This window comes from Halichoerus grypus, chromosome 4, assembly GCF_964656455.1.
Source record: "Halichoerus grypus chromosome 4, mHalGry1.hap1.1, whole genome shotgun sequence".
Taxonomy (NCBI): Eukaryota; Metazoa; Chordata; class Mammalia; order Carnivora; family Phocidae; genus Halichoerus; species Halichoerus grypus.
In genome coordinates this window covers 150,263,764-150,285,376 of record NC_135715.1, presented here as the reverse complement: position 1 = coordinate 150,285,376, position 21,613 = coordinate 150,263,764, and the positions used below count along the sequence as shown (strand labels likewise).

Genomic DNA, 21,613 nt, shown 5'->3' with positions numbered 1-21,613 from the left:
CAGACCCAAAAAGGTGCAAAGAACTTCAAAATAGATAATAAGTACCTTATGTACATTTAACTAGTTATATATAAAGTCACATGGAAATGTTTTTTGCTATTATTAGTGAATTACTCAAAATATATTTTTGGGCAGGACAGCATCACTGTCTTGCAAGTTAATTTGCTGTTATTTACCAATGTCTTTAGATTAAATGAAAGCCAATTTAAAACCAAAAATGTCCTTTTTAAATAAATAAAATTAACTTTTGAGAACATACCATTTTCTTCCAAAAATACGTTCAATCCACTCACAATCTTTTGCTTGTTTCTTCTTAACTCATCACTCATTTCTATGATCTAAATTATAAAACATAAAACACCTACAAGAAAGTTCTTAAAAAATCAGTTCAACATTAAAGATAATTTTTAATTTGCCAGCCATTACTTTGTCTTGCTAGGAAATATATTTGAATACTGAAGTCCTTTATAAATAAAACTATTTCATTTAAGGAACAGCTAGAAACTTTAGGTTAGTTTCCAAAAGGCCCCAGATACAAGCCTAGATTACAACTTAAACACCTGATTTAATAATTTTCTAAAAAGAGATTGAATGATTTTCCTAGTCTGTGAGAAACTCAAAAGAATTAGCTGCAATTACATTGACTTCTTAGTAAAGAAAGGAAAGGCAAATGAGCCTCCATTCTTCTAGTAATCTGGTATCACCATAAATTAGCCAAATGAGGAGAGACTTCTTTTCCACTTTAATTCTATTATGGCATCATGTCAGAGATGAGGGCCTCAATACCTGTCAAATAGACTCTCTTCCTTACTACAGAGCCTTTATCTCTTTCCATTTGGATCACTTACACTGTCTGAATTCTTAAGTAGCCTGCTAACTTGTTCTGCTTTTAACTTGGCTACAGTCTTCTGAACCTTACTGTGAACTTCCCTGCTTAAAAATTTAATGAAGGGGGGGAAATCTGAGGGGGAGATGAACCATGAGAGACTATAGACTCTGAGAAACAAACTAGGGGTTCTAGAGGGGAGGGGAGTGGGGGGATGGGTTAGCCTGGTGATGGGTATTAAAGAGGGCACTTACTGAATGGAGCACTTGGTGTTATATGCAAACAATGAATCATGGAACACTACATCAAAAACTAATGATGTAATGTATGGTGATTAACGTAATTTAAAAAAAAGAAAAAAAAAATTTAATGCCTTCCCACAGTCCTTATGATAAAATTTTCCAAATCCTTTGAGCGCCTAGATGGCTCAGTTGGTTAAGCATCTGCCTTCAGCTCGGGGCATGATCCCAGGGTCCTGGGACTGAGCCCCGCGACCTCAGGCTCCCTGCTCAGCAGGGAATCTGCTTCTCCCTCTCCTTCTGCCCCTCCCCCTGCTTGTGGTCTCTCTCTCTCTCTCTCTTTCTCAAATAAATAAAATCTTTAAAAAAATTTTTCCAAATCCTTAGAGGCCCGAGACCCTTTATGAACAATGTACTGCCTGTTATTCTTTTTTTTTTTTAAGATTTTATTCCTTTATTCATAAGAGACAGAGAGAGAGAGGCAGAGGGAGAAGCAGGCTCCCCGCTGAGCAGGGAGCCCAATGTGGGACTCGATCCCAGGACCCTGGGATCATGACCTGAGCCGAAGGCAGACGCTTAACCATCTGAGCCACCCAGGCGCCCCGTGTACTGCCTATTATTCTAATCCAATCTCCATTTACTCCTCAAGATCCAATGATATAGAATTCCCTGCATTCATCCATGTACTGACACATGCTATTCTGTCTGCCTGAAATACCCTTCTTTTCTTTCTTCTCCCAGATAATTCCTTATCGAGGTTCAGCTTACTAGTTTCTTCCATAGGTTTCTCCAAGTTGGAGTGGGTACCCTTTTATGCTTCCATAGTACATACTACATATCCTCCTAATATTCATATTGTACTGCAATAGTTTTCTCCTCTAGAGGGCAAAGAATGTCTTTGTAGTCTGTGTTCAGCACTGAGTGTGACACTCAGTAAACGTTATTGAATAAACGAAGAAATGAATATACAACTAAAGTAGAGATGGAGAGGTTTGTTTTAGTGTTTCTAGTCCAGTTTGAGTAGGGTGGAAGAAATCTATCCCCACCCCCACCCCCCCGATTAGTTTAAAAGAATTTATGGAAAAAGTGGCCTAGTTCAGAGGCAGTTAAATATGGTCAACAGTAATGTAGTAATAATTAACTGAAAAGAGGTTATTCCAGGTCCTGCTAATGAATGTTCAAGACAAAACAGGAAGAAACAAAATATGGAATGTTAGAAATGATTGTGCACTTGGGGGTCAAGTTCAGCATCTTCATTGCAGAGATGAAAAATGAGCTAAAAGAAATGGATTTGAGATTGTTGGGGAACTTTGATATAGGATAGGGCAGTGGTTCAAATTTGTGTGGCTCAAATTTGATAACCACTGGGACAGCATTTTAAAAACTAGAGAAAGGATCGTTATATTAATTTGTAGTGGTTTAAGGAGGAATAAAAAGTGTAATAAAAAATAAGCAGAGAAAATCTCAAGGTAGCAGTGGTGAGAATTAAGTGGTGTATTGCTAGTATTACTGAAAACAATAAAGGATTTGAAGACTAAAAATTCTTTAAGTTTAGGTGAGACTAACCAAAAGATCTAGACTAAGGTAACAGTTAGCTCTTAATTATTCATGCTTATAAAGTAATTGACAAATCAAGTCATTTTTTTAATTTGGCTTTGCAGTAAAATTTATTCTTTCAGTACTTTGTTTTGTTTATGGTAGTAACATTTGAAGTAGAACTAGTAGAGTAACTAGATCATCTGTGGGTACTGAGGCAAATCATTTAATTATTCATCTGTAAAATTATTTCGATTAGACCACCTCAAAGACTTTTTATTAACTATGAATCCACCAACACTGGTTTGCCATAATCAATCTACAATGCTCCAAGAACAAGTCTAATTCATTTAAATACCTTAATATCATTATTGGTATTTTAGTTTGCTTGGCAACTTTGGTTTTTAGGTTAGTGGGTCAACATTTGGGTGCCCAATAAATCGGTCATAGTTAAGAAACGCAGGCTGCTGGTGAGATAGATTGCAATTCCTACAATCCCAGCCCCAAAATCTGGGTAAGATCACAGAGAATCAAATAGCCAGTGTAAATAACGACAAAAACCTGTCCATCGGAATTAAGGCCTAACATTATCAGTAGGTTAAATAAACGTAACTTTGTAGGCACTGCTGGACCATGCATGGCTACCTTCAAGGCAAAAGGTCCAACATCGGGAGGCCTGCAGGCCTCGCCTCTGCATGGCTTTGGCACCACTTCTGTGCTATAGCTATGGCTGGGATGCTAAGTTAGGCCCTTGGGTCTCAAGAGCTCTTTGGAAAATCCACACCCTGAGAGTTCTCCCCCTCCCCAGGCAAACCCCAGCCTCGTGAGAAAAAGGGGAATTTAGGGTAGGCTTTTCTTTCTCTCCAGATGTCCTCCCCTCGCCCTTGATGCCCAGCGCCAGCCTCCCAAACTGCAGTGGCCGTTACCTCCACCCTGGGAGCCAGGGCTTCGCCGTCGCAGCCGCCCGCTCCAGCCATTTTGTCCCGTGGGGCCACGGCTGCTGCAAGGGCTTGTGGGGGAATGGGGAGGGCAGCCAGGGCAGCGCGCGGGGGCGGGGCTTCCGCGGCCTCCTAGGGAGCCAGGAGGCGGGGCCCCAGCTGAACCAGCCCGGATCCCACCCACCAAAGTCCCTTAGAGAAAATGCTGCAGCCCAAGGTTGAGCTAGCATTCCTTACAGTGGTGCCAGGGAGTGCTTTGTGCGCTTTCCCCCCAAATACTTTTGTTGACTTAACAACTCTATAGGGCCTACTTCTCAGGGCAGGCAGTGTAACAGTGGTAAAGAACATGAGTTCTAGGGATAGAGTCTCAATAGTACCTACAATCCTAAATTTGTTGTGAAGATTAAATGGAGATCATACAAGCTAAGTAAGTGCATCGTGTATCCAGCAGATAGGTAGTAAATACCTGCCGTCATTACTAGCCTGACTGCGCACAATCCAAGGCTGCAAAGAAAAAGCAAAGTAAGTTTATTCATCTTAGAGGCTGTCATGGGATCTCTTCCAACAATTGACTGTTACCAGCTAGAAAATGAGTCCTAAATTTTGCTTAGCGCTGGTACAAATGTGTGATGCAAATTTCGTCATCTTCTGTATCTCTGTGGGCTTCTCCTTCCTCAGTTTACCCAGTAATTTAAAAAGGATTACTCTCAGAAATGTCTCCCAGAGAAGGACCCTAAGCTTTCAAAGGGGATAATGGAAAAAATATAGTATTTAGGTTATGGGTAAGAGGATCATGTTGGCAGGGAAAAAAGGCTTGGCTACAGGTAGAATTCCATGTATCACAATTTGTACCTCTGGACACAAGGTTCTTAGGAATTGAAAACTTCTTGAGAATTATGGGAGATGACACTGAGTATGGAGACAGTGTAACCAGTATAACACATCTTACTTTATAAAACAAATATATCCATTAAAAAATATTTCAACTTTTTGTAAATCAAGTGTTTTGGTACTCTATGTGTGGGACCTAGTTTTTTAAAGGACATAATGAATAATCTTAACCTAAATTTTCTGTTAAATCTCTGGATCTTCCCATTCCTGACAAATGTTGACCCCAAAGCCCAATAATTTCCATATAAGAGAGAGCAATTTCTAAACTGTTACCCCAAGAGAAATGGCAGGATTTTGAAAGCTAAACTTTCTTCCTCTAAACTTCATTTTCTCACTTTCTCCCACTCCATCTCTCCATCCTACTTTAAACAACATGGACAACTTCTGTCAGATATGCCAGCTCAGTCTTTGATTTCTCTCTGCACAGGACTGACCCAGTGTATTAGTCCACTCAGGCTGCCATCATATAATACCACATACTGGGTGGCTTAAAAGAACAACATTTATTTTCTCACGGTTCTGGAGACTAGAAGTCCAAGATCAAGGTGTCAGCATGCTTGGTTTCTGGTGAGAGCTCTATTCCTGGATTATAAAGGGCCACCTTCTCTCTGTATCCTCACATGGGAGTTGGTGGGAAAAAAGGAGAGAGCGTGAGCAAAAGCTCTGATGTCTTACAAGGGCACTAATCGCACCATGAGGGCCCTTACCCTCATGACTTCATCTAAACCTAATTACCTCTGAAAAGGCCCCATCTCCAAATTCCATCACAATGGGGTTACGACTTCAACCTACGAATTTTGGGGACACAATTCAACCCACAGCCCTTAGTAAATCAACCACCCAAGAATACTAGGTATTTTCAGTTTGGAGTTTACAACCAATTAATTATTATGAAGGCTGGCTCTTGAGAATAAATTGAATAGTTGACGTTAGTTTAAGTTTTTGAAATTTTTTTATATATAGAAATCAGTGAAGCTTCACTTATAAAATAACTAACACATGATAGTACAAAGATGGTTTAAAAACTGACTCATATTATTTTATTACCAAATCAATTTCAATAGTAACAAATTTTCTTAAACATATTTAATCAGGTAGTTTCTGGAAGATGGGTTAAATGATGAAAAAATGGGCGACCATGAACACACCCTTTAATTTCATTTCCAAATTGGTCCTTCATTCTGTAGATAATGTCTTGGACGTCCTCTTTGGATAAGTACATGGGCAACTGTCTAGATAGACGCACTGCTTCTCCCTGTGAAGAGAAAGCCATATGTTTTACCATGATACACCCTGAAGCAGAAAACATTTTATTCCTGGCAAGAAAGAAGACAGAAAATAGATTATATTCTTATTATTCATTCACTCACATATTAAGTGTTAGTCACTACTGTAGGTTTTACACACAGTAGAGAGTAAGACAAACATCCTTGCTCATGTGAAATTTATATTCTAGTGCAAAGAAACAAAACAGATAAAAAGACAAAGAAAATTTTGGGGCATCTCGGTGGCTCAGCCAGTTGGGCGTCCAACTTTTGATTTCAATGCAGGTCATGATCTCAGGGTCATGGGATCGAGCCCCATGATGGGCTCCACAATGGGCATCGAGCCTGCTTGGGATTTTCTCTCTCCCTCTTCCTCTCCCCACACCCCCCTCTCCCTCTCTTAAGGAAAAAAAAAAAAAGAGTCCTGACATGAACGGGAGGTAGAGTCAAAACCTGTTGATGAACTGGTTATGAAGGATACAGAATCAAGGATAATGTCCACATTTTTGGTATGGTGATGCTGTTTTCTGATAGAAAAAACTGAGCATTTAGGGGTAAATGGTATTAGCAGACTGGTTTCTTTGAAGATTTATTAAAAAAAAACTGTACTTCAAAGAGCTTGAGCCTAATATTATTCTAACTACATACCCTCTCCCATTATCTTTCCAACCATCCTACTCCTTTCCAACTACACCTATTCTTTTCTTCACTTTGACCTTTGATCTCCTCAGTCCCTCCTTGTTGCTCTGCCCCACCAGCACCCTTCTTGTCATCTTTCCCTATTTAAGGCACAGAGAGTAAGACATTAAGGATACTATTTCTAGCTTCCTCTATTCCTTCTTGATTCCTACTAGAACGTAATTCAACTTTATATTCCTCTAGGACCTAACACAGTTTCTCCTATACATTACGGGTTCAAATGTTCTTGTTCTACCATATTCATCTTGTAATCCTTATACTTGGATAAACTGTACCATGTACTGTTGGAAAATCACCAAACTATCCTGGCTGGATCCAATATCAATGTCAGCTCTTATGAGTGCTCAATGCCATTTGAACATCTTAGTCTTCTCTAATCAATCTTCTCTTACAGTACCTACAGCTCTTATGTTCAGATCTTTTCTACTATACTCAAAAATCCCCAATGCCTCCCCAGCCTCCTCACTTGCAGTAGATAACTTCTTCTACACCTTCATCACATGTATCATACATGACTTCTCTCAAGTTTACCTCCAAATAATTTTACTTCCACTTTCCCTCTCTTCTGCTCTTGACTGAGAGAAGTTTCTCCTTTCTAAAACTTCTATCGTTATTCCATCTTCCTTCCTGCCTCTTTTGGAACATCTGCTCTCCAATCTTTTATGTCAGTCTTTTCCACTAACAACACAGACAAGCTAATCTCTCTTCTTTTTACCACCATATGACTTGCTGCCTACACTTTTTCACTAACTTCCCCACTCTTTAGCCATTGGTAGGTCTTCCATCTGGACTACTTTTCTATTATCACTGCCATCTAGCAGCCATACCAGATGGTCTTCAAGCAACTATTACTCTATAAAGAATCTGATACTACTTTCTCATTTTTAAATTTCTTTCCTCCCTTGACCTTTATATCTACCCCTCTACTGGTTTTTCTTTTACTCTCCTATCTTTATTTCTGATTCATCTTATTCAGCTTGACCTTAAATGGAAGTATTCCTGTAGATCTTACAGAAGTTCTTTTTTTCCTAAACTCTCTTCCATAATAATCAATCCACAACTGACTTAATGTAATGGGAGGTATAATATTAGTAAAAATATTTATATCTAATCCCAACCACTCTTTTTATTTTTGAAATCATATTTTTTCCTACATGGCTTTTCAATACACAAAACACTACCTCAACTCCTTCAACCTTCATTTAAGTTTATAATACCTCTTCCACAAGAAAAGATTGCTTTTGAAGTCATTAGAAACTATCAGTGTTAAATCAGAGGGGGAGACGAACCATGAGAGATGATGGACTCTGAAAAACAAACTGAGAGTTCTGGAGGGGAGGGGGTGGGAGGATGGGTTAGCCTGGTGATGGGTATTAAAGAGGGCACGTTCTGCATGGAGCACTGGGTGTTATACACAAATAATGAATCATGGAACACTACATCAAAAACAAATGATGTAATGTATGGTGATTAACATTACAATAAAAAATTAAAAAAAGAAAAAAGAAACTATCAGTGTTAAACTGCTCACACAATAGGCTAGGAAGTTCCACAAGTCAAAGCTCTTGAAGGACTTACAGAATGCTACTGAATACAATCTTCGGAAAGGGTAAAAAGTGGACTTTCCTGAAGCCTGACCCTCAGAATACAGTGGGTAGATCATTATTATAGTCTAAACAAAAGTGGCCCATTTTTTTTTAAAGGGAGAAAACAAATATTATTTACGTTTGGCTTGTTTTTGAAATAATACCAAACTTGAGGGATAGAACTTCAAACATAGAGACATTCACTATTGTTTTCCAACCACTATCCTATACTTGGGACATTTAAAACCTTATAATCTTCCTCCATCCCCTATTACTTCAGAACTTATTTTTTAACCCACTGTTACATTTCTCATTTGTGGTAGATATTCCTAGGTAACTAAAATTTCCTTTTATTCAATAATACATCTTTTTTTCTTCCCTTTTTGCTCTTGAAGAGATCAGGGATTGAAATCCCATTGTAGTTCTTTATAGACAGGTATTTGGTATAAAGAGAGAAATTTTGAACCCCTTCTTAAAAATCAGAAAGAACTTCACTATAAAGGGTCTCATGCATTAAGGCTCTTCCTCAATATGCACTCAAGAAATAATGTTAGAGTAAGGATCCATTATAGAGTTTACTACAACCAGTCTATGATATGAAATTTTTAATGGAATTTTTTTTTTAGTAGTATTTCTTCTTAGAAACAGATAATAAACCTTATAGAAACTTTACTATTTTGAAAATTTACTATTTTATTAAGAAATAGTTAAGTATGTTAAAACCTAACCAACCTACATAATCTAATGCATACCTCTAAATAACTTATCACTTTGCGAGGTCTACACTCATAAACTTCCTTTGCATTTTTGTTTAATATAGCATTAAGAATTTCTTTTAAGTCCATCACTCCATAGAATGGGAGACAATTAGCCATTTCTTCTATTTCCAAGTAGTCTTCGGCAATGGAAACACCTAAAAGAAAAATAAAACCACATGTAGATAGTTTTGTTTAAATTATATTCCAGAAAATGTCTATTAAAAACAAAATCACTGTTAAAACATTTAGTGAACCTTCCTTAGAATTTAATATAGTCAGGATAAAGTTTTGTTCCTTATTTGGAAAGCAAATAATAATTTCCCATAGGATTTCACATTAAGTCACAAGTGCTCATAGACACCACATGTGCTTTATATCACTTAATTTAATCTTAGTTATTGCACTTCTGTTCCCTACATTTGTTTAGAACATTTCTTTCTTTGGAGAGAAAATGGAGTCCCATGATATTTATTAAAATAAAACTGGTTTAAGTGTTTTAACAACTGCTGCTGTTCAAATTCTATTCTACTAGTTTAGTACTAACTTAAAGGCCTGAATTATTTCTATGATTATTTTAACTTACAAATTATAAAAATACTCACATAGTAATTTATTTTTTCCAGTTTTATTGAGATATAATTGATAAACACTAAGTTTATGGTATACATAGTATTGATTTGACACACTTATATATTGCAAAATGATTACCACTATAGTAACTTATTAATATATTACTAATTTGAGAGAATGAAATACTGTTTACTCAGTAATGTTGACTCAAAATATTTTAGTAAAACAATATTTAAAACTGACATTTATTAAACTACTTTAAATAATTTAGTGACTAAAATAAAACTAAAAACCAGCTACATGATTAGATATATAATGGGGTAAAATACCCATAACAGCATAAATTCCAAAGGATCAAATTTGGCTTTGGAATGCATTTTAAGATGTTGCAAAATAGCAGATATTTGACTTCTTTGGCTCTAACTGTGTAACAGTGTTCTTAATATTTAAGTCCACCATGTTACCCAAAATTAAGAAAATGAGACAGTTCAATGTTGGGTAAGTGGTAGTTATCAACAGATGAATAAAAAAAAAAAAGGAGTGATGTAGCCTGAAGAGTTTCAGATCCTGAGATGTCAGTGATCCTATCCCTAATCTGTTTCCAGTTACAGATCACTTCCTTGACCTGGATAAGATGCAATGGTGGTACACTAAACAGACCAGGCATCCCTGGAAACAACTGGAGAGTAAGAGAAGATCTATAATCAAGCATTAAGGAATAAAACACAGAGTTTGGTCAAGGGAGACAAAATGAGAATTTGAGCAACCAGGGGAACTTAAATGGGACTTGAAACAGGATTTACATAGGCAAAGAGGAAGAAGTAGAATATTATAGTTCACATCTTTTTACATATATAGATAAGGAAATTACAAAAATATTAGCCCAGAGACTCTTCACTATTGCTGGTTCTTTACCTTTTACAGAACAATTATATGGAAAAGTCTAATAGTGACTACATTTGCCCTGGAAGATCATAAACATTTCACAGAATTACTTGTGGATATGGGTAAAGTATTTGGCAACAGATGAAGAAATTGAGGAATATTTTAATCATCGTGTTTGCAAAATTCTGGTATGGGAAACTTACAGACATTTGGAACCATGTAACAATAAACTTTCAAGAATTCTAAGATTCTATGAAATGCTTCCCAATTTTCAGGGAAAATACTTCAAATGAGTAAGTGGTTTGACAAGTTTTCACTACTTAAAATACAGAATTCTTATTGATGTAGAACAAAAAACTATTCCCATGAACAAGCAAAATTCTCAGGATCACATTCAGAAACTTTTCCCTCAAAGTCAGATGGAGGAATACATCTCTTTTAAATGTCCTTATCATTCAAAGATGTTTTGTGACAACTGGAAAACTGCTCATCCAAAGTTAGTCCAAGACAACAAACTCACGAAGAGGAGACATGGTCTTTAAGAAAACATAACATAAAAATTAATGCAGGAAGAAAAGGCTTAAAAAAGAAGAAAACATGAGAGTTTTTAATTTGATCTGTTATTGCTAAGATAAATAATGCTGATCACAATCTAAGAAAAATTAATTCCAATCAAAATCAAGTCAGTTTGCAGATGACTCTTACTCATTTTTATATCGTTGGTGCCTTGCAAAGAACCTGGCATTCAACAGGACTTAAAAAACACTATCCACAAGCTAAGAGCTAAAAGCGTTTGTCAGACAGAAACTTAGTGGGTAACTAAAAAATAAACATGTTCTTGGAAAAGACAAGGAAGTAGTTATCCTAACCTTAAAAAAAATTGCTGTGATAACATTTTTCATGAAAAAAATGGCACCTGCCAGCAATACCACATAGTTAATTAGAAAAACAGATTAAGAAAAAAATACCTTATTACACACATACCTATACACACCCCTTGCTTCACATTTCAAATAAATTAAGAAGATGCTAGGGGTCTCAAGGAAGATTTCTGGGAGGACTAAATGGCTAAAAGAAATGACTGAAAGGGGTACTGAAGATGGGAAGAAAAGAGAATATTCGAACACCTACCATTGGCAAGTACTATGCTAACTGATTTCCCTAAGTAACTCTCTAGTGCTCACAACTACTTTATGAAGTAAATATCTCAAGTTTTGTAGGAAGCAATGTAACAAGTTAGTTAAAAGCTAGACTGTAAAGGTGCTTGGGTTCAAATTCTGGTTCTACTACTAACTGGCACCCTTAAGCAAACTTCACTGTGCCTTGACTTTTCCATCTATAAAATGGAGACAGTTTACTTCATAGGGCTATTAGGAAGATTAAATAAATTAATACATTTACTACTTAGAATAGTGTCCTGTAAATTATAATTATTCGATATTAGTTGTTATAATGAGAAAACATTGAGGCTACTCCAAATCTAAATATCCAAGACTGAGGTAGAAGGTATGAATGACCTTTTTGAAATATGATTGCTTTTACATAGCTGACACGGTACTTTTGGTGAGGCAAAAATATACCCTGATATATACATTATGAAACCCAAATGAAACTTCTGGAACAAGACTTATTTTTTCTAAGTCAGAAAACAGTAAACCATATAATCATACCTGGTATCCATTTTATCTTGAAACCATTTGCTGTGAGACGAGGATCAGACAGGTAAGTTGATCCACTATATCTCTGATCATCTGTGGTCATTTTACATAAAATCTCTAAATAATGAGATCCATTAAAAAGACTGAAAAAGAAATTATGGTCCTTTAACTTACTAAATATGTAAAATGAAATAAAAGGATTTATGGAAAAAAGTTAATGCAAGGGCCCCTTAAAAATGATCAGTAACCAAAATACAAAGATGTAAGTAGCCCTGTGAGAAATTTTACTTTTTTTACACCTCTGTTAATATCTTTTAGAAGACCTACTATATACAGTAAACAGAAAGAAGAATGGACATAAAAGAAAGTTTCTATCTTTTAGAACATTACAAACTAAATGTGAAATCAAAAACTGTGCTCTCTCTATATAATACAAATGAAAACTTTATAAATGCCATTGTTATATTATTATTATTTTATCATAAGGTTGTTGTGAAGATCAAAGGGCTTAGTAAAGTTCCTATCATATGGTAACTCCTCAACAAACATTAGCCATTTTTGTTATTACTGAGCTCTTACTTTCTATTTTATAGAGATCTAAATTACTCCATTGAGAGATAAACTACACAATCTGCATTAGAACCATAGTGAGAAAACTGAGCCCAATCAATAATTACGCTCTTTCAGAAAAACTTATATTAATTGTGATGGGCATGTCACATTTCAAAAGAAGGGTGAAAACAATTTTGAATTCAGCTTTGTTGTTGTCCATGTTCAAATAAGAAAGATTTATTTTCAGGCTAGTATGGGCCCCAAATAATAGTTTTTAATGTATTTGTTTTTGAATAACAGAATATCACAAAGGAAAACATCTTTAAAAACGTTTAATTTGTACAAGTACAAAATGATTTTTAAGATATAAATGAAAGTTCACAAATACCACTTAGAAAAGTAATCATATTTAAAATTTCAGATACACCCTAGCTCTTTTTAAGGGAAGAAAGAAAAAGTACTATCAGATTTTTGAACTGTTTAATACAGCAAAAATCTGTATTAATTCTTTTTCTAATTCTTTGACAGTTTGCTAAACCAATCTTAAGAGAATACTATGAAAGATGCTGGATTTAGGTGAATGTGATTACTGTTGCCTTATTAAAAAGACAGCTCTGACAAATGTTTTCCCTGTGTCCTGGCATTTTTTTTCCTTCTGGTAGCAGGGCTTTTTTTTTTTTTTAAATATAGAATTATATTGTATTTTTATATGTATCAAGAGCAGATAATTAGAAGATGAAATTCAAAAAATAACTCCATTTATATTAGCATCAAAAAACAAAATACTTAGGAACAATTTTTCAAAAAAACAATACCTTTATACTGAAAACTACAAAATGCTGCTGAGAGAAACTAAAGAAGACTTAAATCAATGGAGACCATTGTTCATGGATTGGAAGATGCAGTATTGTTAAGATGGCAATTCTCCCCAATATGATCTACAGATTGAAAGCAATCCTAATCATAATTTGGTAGCAGGGCTTTTAGCACAATTGTATTAAAGATTTTTTATTTATTCTTGGGAGTTCTGAAACAGAGTTATCCAGTGAAGTGTCGTAGAGAACAAACCCTCAATCTCTTTCTAATTTCAGGTTTTTATCTCCTTTTCAGACATAGGATTCTCTCCTGTCAGACCAAGAAAAGAAATATTAAATATAAAAAAGGGAAATGTTAATAGGCTAGCTGTTAGCTATTCATTTTTACACAAAACAATTTGCTCATGTAGGATATTAAAGGGAAATACCCCATTTTGCAATCTATAATAAAATCAGTTCAGGCAACAATCATCAATGGATGAAACCATTAGACGGAAAGGTTGACAGGGAATTTTAAGGTATGAGAGCAGGCTGTCAGCGGCTGAAGCCAGTGATAAGTACCTTTTGATGTGATGAAATATGAAGCACATATCACAACCTATTAAATAGTCATACCAGAAAGTAGAATCTAAATCTATTCAATCCTCCTGAGCTAACTTCCGTTTAAACATGGGAGAGGAAAAAACAAGTTGAACACTACCATGAGGAAGCAAAGGGACAATCCGAGACAACAAGATATTCTAACAAGTGACTTAGTATCAACAAGTTAATGTTGTGATATTTAGAAGAGATTTAAGAGACAGACAAAATGTAATAGCTGGATCTTGTTTAGTTACAAATTAAACTTAACAATTTAAAAACTATAAAAAAGTTATTTTGAGAAAATGAGGAATACTTCCAAGGAATTAATATTGTGAAAGATAGGAAAAAGTCGTTGTGGTTAGGTAAGTCATTTTTAAGAGAGAGAAATTGAAATATGTTTGGGTGGGAATTGTCTAAAAAAACTTTAGGTGATGGGTATTAAAGAGGACACGTTCTGCATGGAGCACTGGGTGTTATACACAAACAATGAATCATGGAACACTACATCAAAAACTAATGATGTAATGTATGGTGATTAACATAATAAAAAAATCAAAAAAAACTTTAGGAAATAAAAAGAAAATATGTGTGTATGTATATATATGCATAATATACATATATATATTTGAAAGGAAAAATAAACAAATGTGGCAAAATCTTGATAATTGTTGATAAAGGCATCCATTATATAATTCTTTTTGGTGTATATTTGAAATGTTAAAGAGTGTAAAATGACAGAGAGTCATGACAACCTAACTTCAAAATTATCCTAGGCAAGTCACTAGTGTACAGGAGAATTGAAGTTGATATTTACTAACTTTAGAAGTAAACTATCTAGAATACTCTAAAATTATTTATTTAAAAACAATTCCATTAAAGATTAGAAAATCAAGTTTTAAAAAAGATTTCTTTAAATAAACTTTTCCCTACCAGAAAACACTTCCAACTTTTTACTTTCAGTTTCTAATCTAGTATAGATTGATAAATGTTTTGAGAGTTAAAAAAAGAATTATATTATTTCACCATACTTCTCTGTTAATATAATGGGCTTTTCCAGTGGCTCTGCAGGAAGTTTATGATTCTCAATAAGTCTTTTAAATAGCAGGGCTTCTTCCACTCTGTAAGGATTTAATAACATTATCTCTGTTTTGGATGTAATTAGCCACGCATCAGGAAACTTGAGATTGTGAAGCAAGCAAAGTTCCTCCTTCTCTTCTAAGTCAATTTTATGTTTCTCAAAATTTTTTTTTAAGTTTTCCATAGAAAAGGGGATCTGAACTATTTTAACGTTTTGGTTCTTTTTTTCAATTTGGGATTGAAAGAGCTCATCAACTTTTGGCTGATTAGATAATGAAGTTTTCAATTTGTGCTTCTGTGCCAAATTCCATGCACTGGTGGGCTTTATCTTTTTTCTGCCATCCTTAAATGATATTTGTGGCTCCTTTTCAATGGCTCTCTTGATTTGCCTATTGTATCGTTCCAAATCTTTAGTAGCCTTCTCTTCGTATCTGGGAATAAAGATAAAATAGAACTAATGAGGTCATAATCAGAAATGTATTAGCCATCTAAAGTAAATTTTATAAAAACCAAAGAGCTGGTGTTCCAAGTCTGAAAATGATGAAGGAGCTTGTATTGGACTAACCCTCCCATATATAACTATAATTCTAAAGAAAATACAGAAATCAACTATTTAAAATGGACATGGAAGAGCAACCAAAAACAGGCAGATATTGGAATGATTCAACATTCGAAAAAGAGATCCATATTTATATAGCTTTTACCCAAAGGGCAGTTACCAGCATTAAAGGGAGTGGCAAAAAATCAAGCAATAAGCTACACTCTTTTTAAAAATTTTTTAAAATAAGTTTTATTATTTATTTTTATTTCACATTATATAAGTTGCACTCTTACTGGCTTGAATAACCAGAACAGAGTTCCTTGCTTCCAAAACAACTGGAAATTGAAGGAGAAAATCCCAGAAAATTCCATATGTGGAAGCCTAGAGGAAAACAACTGCTAGAATGTTAAATGAGCTAAACAGAGATTTTAGTGACTACCTACTGCAAAGTAAATGGAATTTGGAGTCTGAATTCTATATAATTATATGGCTTAATAAACACTTTGGGCTTTAAATTAAAACTTGATGAGGGCTACATCCTAGGGTGAGGGAAAAACTATGTCCTAGAACTAAGGAAGCTGCCCTAGGATTAAGAGCAAAATTTAAACAGTCTCTAAGGAAGTATAAAACAGGCTTCCAAGCTCAGTGTGATCTGTCAGTAACTTAAATAGTTGCAGAACAAACACCAACACTTTTCAGAAGAAGACAATAGAATCTAGAGTTTCTTTAACATATCACCCACAATGTCCACTAAATAATCAAAAGTTATCATTCAAACAATAAAACGGGAAAATATGAGTCATGATCAAGAGAAAAAGTGGCCAGTAAAAACCAACCTCAACATGACTCAGATGTTGGAATTTGGAGAAAAAAAAAAGTTATTTTTTAAATAGGTTTCCATAAATATTTAAGGACTTAAAGGAAAAGATGATCCTAATGAGAGAATAGAAGAGGAATCTAAACAGAGAAGGGAAATTATAAAAAAGAACCAAAGGGAAATTCTAGAGCTAAAATGTATACAGTATCTGAAATGAAAAATTCCCTGGGTAGGCTTAACAGCAGATCAGAGATGGCAAAAGAAAGGGTCAACAAACTTGAAGACAGAGCAGTAATTATCCAATCTGAACAAAAGAAAAATGAAGATTAAAAAAAATCCCTGTGGCCTATGGCACAACAAGCCACCCAACATATATGTAATTGGAGTCCCAGATAAAAAATATAAAAGTGAAGAGAGAAAAAAAAGAACATTTGAAAAAAATTATGGATGACAATTAGGCAATTTGGATAAATGAAACATTTTATAGATCCAAGAAGGTCAGTGAACCCCAAGCAGGATAAATACAAAGAAATCCACGGCTAGGTATATTAGAATCAAACTGCTGAGAAACAAAGACAAACAAAATCCTTGAAAACAGTGTGAGGAAAAAAAAAAAGACATTACAAAAAAAGAATACCACAAATGATGGATATAACTTCTCATCAGAAGCAATGTAGAGCCAGATGACAGTAAGTAACATCTTTTAAGTGCCAAGAGAATCCAGAATTCAATGATACAAAGCAAAAATGTCCTTCAAAAATGAAGATGATATAGACATTTTTGGATAAAAGAAATCCTAGAATCTGTTGCCAGCATAACTACACTATTAAGAGTTGACACCAGATAGAACTGTGATCTCTAGGAAAAAAATGATAAGCACCAAAAATGCTAACTATGTAGGTAAATAGCAAAAAAGGATCTTAAAAAAAAAAAAACTCTCATTTCTTTGAAAGATAACTTTAAATTTTTAAAAAATAGCATTTTGACCATATGATTTCACTCATGTGGAATTTAAGAAACAAAACAAATGAACATAGGAGAAAAAAAAAGAAAAGAAGGCAAATCATAAGAGCTTCTTCTTTTTTTTTAAAAGATTTTATTTATTTATTCATGAAAGACAGACAGAGAGAGAGAGAAAGAGAGAGAGGCAGAGGGAGAAGCAGTCTCCCCCAAAGAGCACGGAGCCCGATGAGGGACTTGATCCCAGATGGGCTCATGACCTGAGCCAAAGGCAGATGCTTAACCATCTGAGCTACCCAGGCGCCCCTTATAAGAGCTTCGTTAATAGAACAAACTGAGGGTTGCTGGAAGGGAGGTGGGTGGGGGGATGGGCTAAGTGGGTGATGGGTATTAAGGAGGGCACTTGCTGTGATAAGCACTGGGTGTTGTATGTAAGTGATGAATCACTAAATTCTACTCCTGTAACTAATATTACACTATAGGTTAACTAACTGGAATTTAAATAAAAACTCCAAACAAAAATAAATAAATAAAGCATTTTAGTGAGTTTTATATTGTATGTAGATATAAAATATATGACACCAACTGCACAAAGGACAAGGGTAGTAAGTGAAATTATACTTGCAAAGTTCTTATATTCTGTGTGTCTGGAACCCTATTAACTATAAACACATTATGATAAATTAAGGATGTATAATATATTCCCCAAAGCAAAAAATAATGCAAAGCCAATAGAATTAAAATTAAACATTAAATTATATTCTTTTAATGCTAAAGAAGGCTGCCTGTCTCCCACAAAAAGGAGGAACTGAGGAACAAAACAAAGATGAAACAAGAAAATGGTAGACCTAAACCTAACTGTATCAGTTACTACATTACATGGACTAAATATTCCAACTAAAAGGCAGAAATTGTCAGAGTGACTCTAAAAAGCAAAATCTAGGGCACCTGGGTGGCTCAGTCAGTTAAGCGTCTGCCTTCCCCTCAGATCATGGTCCCAGAGTCCTGGGATCAAGTCCTGCATCGGGCTCCCTGCTCAGCGGGGAGCCTGCTTCTCCCTCTGCCTGCTGCTCCCCCTGCTTGTGCGTTTGCTCTTTGACAAATAAATAAATAAAATCTTAATAAATAAATAAATAAATAAATAAAAAGCAAAATCCAACTATATATGTCTACAAGAGTTATACTTTAGACACAAATAGTAGTTTGAAAGTAAAAGAAAAGATACAACATGCAAATGGATAAGCATAAAAAAGAATAGCTATTGTAATAGAAGATGAAATAATTATCAGTTTCAAAACAAGAAATTATACAACAGATAATGAGGGAAAAATCATAATGACAAAAGGGGCTAACATCAGGAAGGCATACCAATCACAAATGTGTATGTATCTAATAACGAAGGTACAAATTACATGAATCAAAACTTACAGATCTAAAGTAGAAATAAATCCATAATCATAGTTGGGAGACTTTAATACCCCTCTCTCAGTAACTGGAAGAACTAGACCAAAACATAAAGAACAGTAAAGCTATAGAAGATTTTAGGAATCTACCTCGATTAAATTGACATTTAGAATACTCCATCTAATAGCTGCAGAATTCAGATTCCTTCTAGGTGTTATATACTTGGAACATTCATGAAGATAGATCATATGTTGGGCTTAATTCTCAGTAAATTTCAAAAGCATGAAATCTGACATAGTAGTTTCCCTCTCCATGACAGAATAAATTAGAAGTCGATAAGATATTTAGAAATACCCCCAAATATTTAGAAACTAAACAACTCATCTTTCTTCATAATAGCTCCAAACTGGAAACAATCCAACTGGAGACTGAATAAACAAATTGCAGTATATTTATACAATTGAATATTACTTATCAATTTCAAAGAATGAACTATACAAAGATATTCAACAAACATGGATGTAAATCACAACATATTCTGTTGAGAAGAAGTTAGATATAAAAGGGTACATGTTGAGGGCACCTGGGTGGCTCAGTCGGTTAAGCGTCTGCCTTTGACTCAGGTCATAATCCCGGAGTCCTGGGATGGAGTCCCACATCAGTCTCCCCACTCAGTGGGGAGTCTGCTTCTCCCTCTGCCCTTCACTCTGCTTGTGCTCTCTCTCACTTGCTCTCTTTCTCTCTCAAATAAATAAATAAAATAAAATAAAATATAATAAAATAAGAGTACATGTTGGGTCACCTGGGTGGCTCAGTCAGTTAGGCATCTACCTTTGGCTCAGATCATGATCCCAGGGTCCTGGGATCGAGTCCTGCATCAGGCTCCCTGCTCAAGGGGCAGTCTGCTTGTTCCTCTCCCCCTGCCCCTCCCCCCGCTTATGTGCTCTCTCTCTCTCAAATAAGTAGATAAAATCTTAAAAAAAAAAAGAGTACATGTTGTATGATTTTATATAAATGAAGTTTAAGTACCAGCAAACCCAAAGTAGTGTGATGGAAGTCAAAACAGTGGCTGTGTATGGAAATTGGCTGATAAGTAGCATAAGTGAACCTTCTGGGGTGATTAAAGTATTCTGTATTTTGTCTGAGGCAGTGGTTACATGGGTGTACACATATAAAAATGCACTGAACTATATATACAGTTAAGATCTGTGTATTTCACAATGCTACATTTTACCCAATTTTATTTTTTATTTTTTTTATTTTTTTTTTTAAAGATTTTATTTATTTATTTGAGAGAGAGAATGAGATACAGAGAGCATGAGAGGGGGGAGGGTCAGAAGGAGAAGCAGACTCCCCGCTGAGCAGGGAGCCCGATGCGGGACTCGATCCCAGGACTCCAGGATCATGACCTGAGCCGAAGGCAGTCGCTTAACCAACTGAGCCACCCAGGCGCCCTACATTTTACCCAATTTTAAAACCATTTATGGAAGCACTGAAGACACAAACACTAAAAAAAGAAAAAAACCTTACAAATAACTAAATAAAACAGTTAATTCTACATCTGAAGAACTCCTTACACATCTACTGTAACATCAACATGGAATAAACAATTTCCTGAGCACTACAAAAGAAAATCTGTACACAATACTCCATTTACTATTTAGATACTAGTAAAATTAAAGTCACTCTAATGATAGCAGGCAAAATAAAAATTTTATGATTAAATTTGTAATGGATTCATTGCTAAATATTAATTTTTTCAGTTGTTATTTATTTCTCACTTTAGAGTCATCAGTGAAAAAATAAATTCAAATAAACTCAATACATCCAAACCATTTAATTTAATTCAGTTTCAAAGGTACAAGATAATGGACACTTTAAAATTATACTGGGTAAAAACTCAAGACATCTTTTCTTTTGGGTTAATGAAACTTCTACAGCCAATCAAAGACAGTCTAGCATAGTGGTTATAGCAACCTTTTCTACAAAATTGAGATGCCTGAATCCCACCCTCAGATTTTCAAATTCTCCACGCCGAGCTTGAGGTTGAACAACAGTTTCTGAAAGGCTCCATGGATGATTCTAAAGCATACCCCAAACTGAAAACCACTCTTAGGTGTTCAGTAAAGTGTAGCGGTTAAGAGCACAGACCCTGGAGACTGACTGGTCTGGTGCTGCCGCTTAGTAGTTCTGCAAATCTACACAAATTATTTAATTTTTCTGTGCCTCAGGATAATCATTTGTAATATATAGATAATCTACATTTACTTCATAGTTTTGAAAAATAAAATGAGTTAAAATGTTTCAAGTACTTAGAATAATGCTTGGCACCACAGTAAATAATTATAAATGTTTGCTATCATTTTATATCAAGAAACACATCTTACAATGAATGGGGCACATGACTGACTAAAGGCCGGTAATTATTTAAGCAACTTTACTAAAAAAATTTTTAAATGCAGTTTTAAATTTGAGACTGGAGAATTAACGCTATTTCTAATCTTAAGTAACTCTTAAGAAACTGGTTAAATTCTATTGTAGGTAATATACATGAAACATTTTTAAGGAGAAATTTATATAGATAGGTGTTAGGAATGACATTCTTGGGCGAACTGTATTAAATTTTAAAATTGAGAGTAAGAGACAAGAGACCACAGTATGTTGTGTAGTTTGTACTCAGTACATGTTTGTTAAATACAGAAATGTTAGCTGGGTAAGAATGTAAAAAAGACCTTGTTTCACTGTAAACTAGGTGAAAAATGCCTCTCTGGTTACTTACCAGGCTATATTCATAATTTTGTACATGATTTTCTCCCATTTCTATTTAGAATCTGAAGTTCTGGATTAGCTACATAAAACAGATAATTTTCAAAAGTTTACTTTCAATACGTACTATAAGTAAATATTTTTAGCTCTGGGACATTCCAATTCAAGATTTTTCCCTTACGGTGAAAAATGAGTTCAAGATGAAGGTCACATTTGTAATTAATTATAATGTGCAAATTTTCACATAT

At 34.9% G+C, this 21,613-nt stretch overlaps 1 protein-coding gene across 10 annotated transcripts in view; it reads right to left on the bottom strand.

Annotated features, from left to right (window-relative positions):
* Nucleotides 1-5,444: 5,444 nt before the first annotated feature.
* PMS1 (PMS1 homolog 1, mismatch repair system component) overlaps nt 5,445-21,613 on the bottom strand; it is an 87,309-nt gene continuing 71,140 nt past the window's right edge. For 8 of the 10 annotated variants that reach the window (XM_078071098.1, XM_036075485.2, XM_078071103.1 and 5 more), the window contains 4 exons: nt 14,829-15,308; nt 11,864-11,994; nt 8,733-8,893; nt 5,445-5,685 (listed from right to left, as the gene is read on the bottom strand). In XM_078071098.1, the coding sequence (XP_077927224.1) occupies nt 5,521-5,685; nt 8,733-8,893; nt 11,864-11,994; nt 14,829-15,308 (937 nt within the window). In that variant the 3' untranslated portion in view covers nt 5,445-5,520. The remainder of the gene's footprint in view (nt 5,686-8,732; nt 8,894-11,863; nt 11,995-14,828; nt 15,309-21,613) is intronic. The other 2 variants (XM_078071105.1, XM_078071106.1) reach the window with 1 other exon arrangement.